We start from the raw sequence: 6,460 nt of genomic DNA, 5'->3' as shown, positions 1-6,460 counted from the left end.
CTTTGGTTGGCCCGGACTGCCTGCCTGGCGTGCCTGGCGTGCCTGGCTCGAGCGAGTGAGCCTGCGTCCAAATTGAAACGAAATTGGCTGGGGGGCCACGCGCGACGCGTTGCAGGCCTGGCCTGGCCTGCCTGTAACTAGCCTGGCAGAGCGGGGCTGTGGGCTCGGGCTTGGGTTGGCTGGCGAGGCATTCCGACTTGGCTGCTGCAGGCCAGGAGCCAGCTCTCTTGCGCTGCCTCCCGTTTCCCGCCGCACCACCACCACCACCATCACCGTCACGATCAACGCCTCTCCCCGTCCAGCAGCACAACACGAGCCCATCGCACCGAACAACGTGATCGCCTTCCAACCCCCCGCCTCCTCACAGCACCAGCGCCGGGAGATGCCACGCAAGTACGTTCCCAAGTCGGCCTCGTCGGCCTCGGTGGCCGCTGCGGCTGCGTCCAACAACGAAGAGGGCGGCGGCGGCACCGACGCCAACGCCAACGCCAATGGGGGAGCAGCAGGCGGGCTGAGCTATGGCGGGCTGGCGAGTACGGCCAAGCGGGTCGAGACGCAGCAAAACAAGGCGCTCAAGGACCAGGGCATCGACCAGTTTGAGCTGCCAAAGAGCGTCATTGTCCGCCTCGCAAAGTCAGAGGTGCGTCGCCGTGGCCGAGGTTCCCCGGTCCGTCCATGCACCGCGCTCACACAGGCTCCTCACCCTTCCTTTGCTTGATCTGCGCACACGCACACGCACACGCACTCGCGCAGATCCCAGAGTCGGTGCAGCTGCGCAAGGAGGTCGTCACGGCGCTCGTCAAGGCGTCGACCGTCTTTATCTCGTACCTGACGGCGACGGCGCACGACCAGGCCACCAGCCGCAACCTCAAGACGATCTCGGCCGCCAACGTCCTCGAGGCCGTGCGCGAGCTCGAGCTGCCCGACGAGTTCCGCGCCGAGCTGAAAAAGGACCTCGAAGGTACGTGCCGTGCCCGACCTCGCTTCCTCCCGCTCTCACCTCGCTATCAGGGGTCGCGCCATCGCAGGCGGAACCTTTCTTTCCGAAGCTGATCTGCCTCCCTCTTCGCGACCTGCCACTGCCCTGCCTGCTCTCCACGACGACGACGAAAACAGCCTACCGCGGTCTGCAAAAGTCGAAACGAAAGTCACCCGCCTCGGCTCCCACCTCGACGACGGCGGCGGCAGAGACGACCGAGACGGCCGCGGCGACGTCGAGCAAAAAGGCCAAGGGCAAGGGCAAGGCCGTGTCGGCCACCTCGAAATCGTCTGCCGCAGCAGCAACAGCGGCGGGGGCGGACGAGAGCATGGACGCCGACGTGTCGAGGATGACCAACACCGTCGAGGATGACGACGCGGACGAGGACGGGGAGGAGTCGAAGAAGAAGCAGAGGAGGGACGGGGAAGATGGCGAGGTGCTAAGGGGTAAGTTGAACGGGGTCGACGATGCGGGTGATGATGATGAGGACGAGGACGAGGAGGACGAGGAGCAAGACGATGAGGAGGAGGAGGAGGAGGAGGAGGAGGACGGCGACGACGAAGAGGCGGAAGAGGGAGATGGTGCCGATGGCCCGGACGAGGAAGGGGCCGCCGTCGACGACGACGACGACGATGACGATGAGGCGATGGAATGATGCGATCCCGCGGCCGCGCACACGCACACGCACTCTCACGCTGCTAATCCCGCGAGTGTAGCATTCCCTCGCATCTCCATCGAAGCCACAACACGACACACCTCTAGTTGCTACTGTCCGCCCCGTGCCGCGGCAGCGCCACCGCCATCACCGGCGGCCTCGACGACGAGGCCGACCTGGACATCGACGCCGGCGCGGAGGAGGACGTCGATCCACACCTTTTGCGTCTCGCTGAGGCGGTCTCCGGGTCCCTTGACCTCGACAAAGCGGACGCAGCGGTCGCGCATGCGCCAGATGACGAGGTCGGGCATGCCGCCGGTGCAGTGCTCCCACTCCTCGCAAAACATCTGGCACACGACGGCGATGGCGCGCCCGCCGAGACACTGGGCCACCTCGAGCAGCTCCTCCCTGCCAAACAGGTCCCACCGGCACCCGACGGCCCACGTCCGCCGTGGCCGCTGCTCGTCGTCGGCGCGCGCGATGAGGTGCAGCCCGCCCGTGCGCTCGATTTCGTCGAGCCGCTCGCGGATCTCGCGCGACCGCACGACGGCAAACGCGTCCGAGCCCAGGTCGAGCGGCGCCGCCTGGAACGGCGTCTCAAAGGCGCCCTCGACGTCGGAGCGGAACAGGACGTCCCACATGACGAGGGCAAAGATCATGGTCAGCACCTTGCCCTCGCAGTGCGAGCCGCGGAACCCCTGCTGCGCGTAGTGCTGCAGGCACAGCTGCTCGACGTGGCACGGCCGGCCGTCGAGCCCGCGCCACACGCTGCGCATGCTCGACCGCGTCTCCTTGCGCGTCTCGACGGGCGTCAGCTCGGCGGCGCTGTTGAGGCCCAGGCTGAAGAGCGTCGGGTCCTCTTGCAGCAGCGCCGGCGCGTCGATGCCATCCAGCGCCAGGTCGTCGGTCAGCGAGTCGCTCGACTCTTCCCGCTTGACGGCCGCCGTCGGTCGGGTCGGGGTCGTCGCGGCGGCCGAGGCCCCGGCAACGTGGTCATTGGCCGACGGCGACGACGGCGACGACGACGGGGCGCTGTAGCCGGCGCCCACATCCCCTTCTCCTGGCGCAGCACGGCCGCCTTGACCGGCTTCGTCCTTGATCGGCGGCAGCACCTCCGGAGCCGGCTCCTGCTTGGCCGTCGGAGCAAACGTCTCGACCTTGACGCGCTTGAAGAGCGGCTTGCGCACCTGGAAGCCCGAGGGCGACGGCGACTTTTCGTCGCTCTGCTGCCGCTTGAGCGGGCTGCCTCCGAGGCTCCTCTCGCTCGCCGACCGTCGCATCGTCTTGGCGCTCGACGGCGACGGCGAGCTGGACCGCGCGGGCTGGCGACCGAGGAAGCTGCTCATCCTGGCGCCGGGGCTGTCGCCGCCGCCATCCCGGCCGGGGTCGTCCTGGTCGAGCATCACGTCGAGCCTCACGCCCTCAAAGACGACCTCGGTGGTGCGCTTGAGCTTGGCGTACGAAAAGTCGTGCTGCTCGGAGCGGGGCACGCGCAGCTGGCTCTCGAGGCGGCCGATGCGGCGCTGCAGCGTGTCGTGGTAGATGAGGTGGGTGTCGGGGTCCTGGATGCCGCGGATCGAGATGCGCAGCGCCTCCTTCTTGCCGCGCCGGGCGTCGTCCGAGTAGAGGGCCGTGATGAGCGCCAGGCGGTCGTACCAGTCGCCGCGGCGGCCGCGGCGAAAGACGCGCTGGTCGAGCAGCCGGGTGAGGACGTCGCGCTCGCGGTCGTGCAGCTTGAACCTCGCCAGGCACGCGGCGCCCTTGTAGACGACGCGCGACAGGACCCAGCCCGGGTGGAAGCGCATCCGGTGATAGACGAGCTTGTCGACGCCGTCTGGGTGGGCGCGCACGCACTCGTCGACGCACGCCTGCCACTCCGGGTAGACGCTCTCGAAGAGCTCGAGCGCCTCGCGGTGGTCGCGCTCCGACTTGCCAAACTGGATCAGGTGCTCCATCCTCGCCTCGATCTCGAGCGCCCGCTCGAATGCGATCAGGTGGTCGCGCGAGGGAAAGAGGAAGCCGGACCGCCGGAAGCCGTAGATGGGGTAGTTGCGGCGGCGCGAGCGCGACAGGATGGCCGCCGTCAGCGCCGCGCTGCCGAGCAGGTTGCCGCGGTAGTAGACGAGCGCAACGCGGTCCACCAGCGAGCGCACCTCGGGCACCACCTGGATGCACCCGCCCCGCAGCACCTCGGCGAGCTCCTCTCGCAGCCGGTTGGCCTGCGCCGCCTTCTTGCCAGAGGAGCCGAAGTTGAGCGTCAGCTGCCGGCCGCCGCCTGCCGAGTTGGCGGCGACGGCGGTCCCCTTCTTGGACGGCGACGGCGCGCTGAAGAGCGTCGACTGGCTCTTGGTCGCCAGGAGCGCGGCAATGTGCTGCGCGCGCGTCGTCCCGGTCTTGGCGATGTTGAGCTTCTTGGCGAGCACCTTGAGCTCGTCGAGGGTCAGCAGCGACATCGACTCCTCGGCGCCGCCGTGCATGTCGGCCTCGGTCAGGACGAAGCGGGACAGCGCGTGGCCGTCGTCGCCGCCCTCCGCCTTTCTGTCCTGAGCGGTATGGCCGGCAGCGGCGCTCGCGGTCCGGCGCGCGTTGCTGTCCGCCGCTGCCAAGGAGGTCCGCTTGGCGCCCGGCTGCGAGAGGCCGGTCGACTCATCGAGGTGCAGGTTGCGCTGGAGCTCCGGCAGCGTCAGCGCTTGCACGAGGTTCTCCTTGTCCTCGTCGCCGATGTCGCCGACATCGCCGTCGCGGCCGCCCGCGCCGAGGCCGCCTGTTGCCCCTCTCTGTATCGCCTGGAGGCGCCTCGACTCCTCCTCTCGCCTGGCGTGCTCAATCTTCGGGCCGGTCTTGGCCGGTGGCCGGAGGGAGCGGGCCAGCTCGTCCTTTGCCGGCCGCAAGTCGCCGATCTCTTGCTCGTAGGCCGTGAGCCTGTCGAGGCGGTACCAGGCGTCGCGCTTGCGCTGCAGCAGGCGGACAAAGAGGTAGCGGGCGGCGTACGACAGCATGAAGAACGCCGAGAGCAGGTCGACCTCGGCGTTGGAGAAGAGGTAGGACTCGGACTCGAGCACGGTGCACACCATCTCCTGGAACAGCTCGGGGTACATCGACGACCTCGATCCAGGCCGGTATGGGTTCTCGCCGATGGCCGAGGGGGTCGGCGGACCCCTGTCCTCGCTGCTGCTGCTGCCGGTGGTACCGCAGCTGTCGAGCGACTGGTTCGCCTTGTCGTCGTCGTCGTCGTCGTCGCCGCCGTCGTTGTCGCCGTCGATGATCCGACCTCGAGCGTCGGAATAGGGATGGGGCGCATCGGGCCCTTGTCGTGTGCTACCGGTCGAGGTGTCTGCTGCGCGAGTGCCTGCTTCTGCCTCGCGCGGGCTGGTCCCAACAGCCACTGCTTCACCTTCGGTCGCGATGACGCCGGAAAGGGCCGCAATCGGAGGTTTCTTCGCCTCTCCTGCTGCTTCCGCCGACGCGAGATTCGCGGTGTCGCCCCCGGGTTCCGCGGCTAGAGGGCGATGCGGATCGAGAGCGCGATCGGGCAGTGCCGTGGCGCTTGCGGTGGCTGCTTTTCCCGTCGTGGTCGGAGTCGTCTCGGCGGCTTCGGGAACGATGCCGGCCGTCCTTACTGCCGGTCCCGGACGAGCGCCTGCGCTCTCCGAGATCGGAACGACCTCGCTCTTCCTCCTCCCTGCTGCTCCGATCACGGCCTCGCTTTGCGGCGCGGACGGCATCGCGGTTGAAGAGGTCCGAGTACTCTTCGTTGAAGTCGTCGTCGTCGTCGTCGTCGTCGTCGAAGCCGCGAGCGGCGGCAGAGGGCGTCTGGAGTTGGCGTTCTTGGCTGCGCTGCCTTTGCTGTGCCTGTTTGCGCTTCGAGAGGAAGCTCTCCATGGCCTTTAGCGGGTCGCTCGACGTCTTTCTGGCGCTCTCCCTGTAGGCGGCCTCGAGCTTCTGTTCGTCGGTCTTTTTGCGTTCCTCGCCGTTCTGGAGATCGGCATTGGTGTACCAGGGTCGTAGCTCGCTGGCTGGACGGCCGAGGCTGGCGCCGACGCTCTCCTCGAACCTGAGGCGCGCCTCTTGCTGCTCCCTGAGGTGATCCGGGTTCTGACGGTGGCGGCGAGAGGTCGAGGCCGAGGTCGAGGTCGAGGTGGATGTCGGATCCTCGTGGGCCCAAAAGTTGATGTGGCCTGCGGCGTCTACGATGGATGCGCTGCTGCTGCTGGGAAGGGGTCGGACCTGGTCTTGGCCTTTGCGGCGGGCGTTGAAGAGGGCGTCGTGGCGGTCTAGCTCTCCGGCTTTTCCGGCGAGGACCTCTCTCTCTGCTGCCCTGAGCCTCGAGTCTCGCTCCGAGCCGCGGTTTGAGTTGCGCGCCGCCTGCTTTCGGAGTAGGTCGAGGCGTGCCTGGTCCTGCGCGGTGAAGGCGGACGAGTGCTGGTGCGCCCGCTCGAGTGCGGCGATGGCCTCGTCGCGCTCGACTCGCTCTTGGTTCTGGCGGCTGTAGGGGTGGTAGGACTTGTGTTGGGCCAGGTGCAGCGGCATGTCCTTGGCGGGGAGGCTACGGGGGTGGGGGGAGCGCGGTGATGGCCCGAGAGGCTCGATGGATGTGGCCGCACGACGACGAGGAGCGAGGGTATGGCCGTCGGGAGGGGGGGACGACGAGCGAACGAGGACAAGCGAACTCGGTGGCCAAGCAGGCAGGCAGGCAGGGTCCAACCCAGCCTGAGCCTGCCTGAGCCAGCCCGGCCTACTACTGAGCCCGCGCCGGAGCGAGGCAGCAAGCAAGCAAGGGAGCGAGGACCCTCGGGTCTGTGTGCTGCGCCCGCGGATTTCTCGTG

General features: G+C 68.2%; 2 protein-coding genes across 2 annotated transcripts; one reads left to right on the top strand and one right to left on the bottom strand.

Moving 5' to 3' along the window:
- Positions 1-382: 382 nt before the first annotated feature.
- On the top strand, positions 383-1,634 carry PFL1_06513 (uncharacterized protein; the record flags this gene model as incomplete). Its single annotated transcript, XM_007884058.1, has 3 exons — positions 383-640; positions 754-961; positions 1,117-1,634. The coding sequence occupies 3 exons, from the start codon at positions 383-385 to the stop codon at positions 1,632-1,634; spliced, it is 984 nt and encodes a 327-aa protein (XP_007882249.1).
- Positions 1,635-1,744: 110 nt separating this feature from the next.
- On the bottom strand, positions 1,745-5,359 carry PFL1_06512 (uncharacterized protein; the record flags this gene model as incomplete). Its single annotated transcript, XM_007884057.1, has 1 exon — positions 1,745-5,359. One exon carries the CDS (start codon positions 5,357-5,359, stop codon positions 1,745-1,747), a length of 3,615 nt encoding a protein of 1,204 aa, XP_007882248.1.
- Positions 5,360-6,460: the final 1,101 nt, after the last annotated feature.

The sequence above is a fragment of the Pseudozyma flocculosa genome (assembly GCF_000417875.1).
Source record: "Pseudozyma flocculosa PF-1 unplaced genomic scaffold scaffold00027, whole genome shotgun sequence".
NCBI classification, from domain to species: domain Eukaryota; kingdom Fungi; phylum Basidiomycota; class Ustilaginomycetes; order Ustilaginales; family Ustilaginaceae; genus Pseudozyma; species Pseudozyma flocculosa.
Note: the sequence above shows the minus strand (reverse complement) of the source record. Positions and strands in the feature narration are given on the sequence as shown.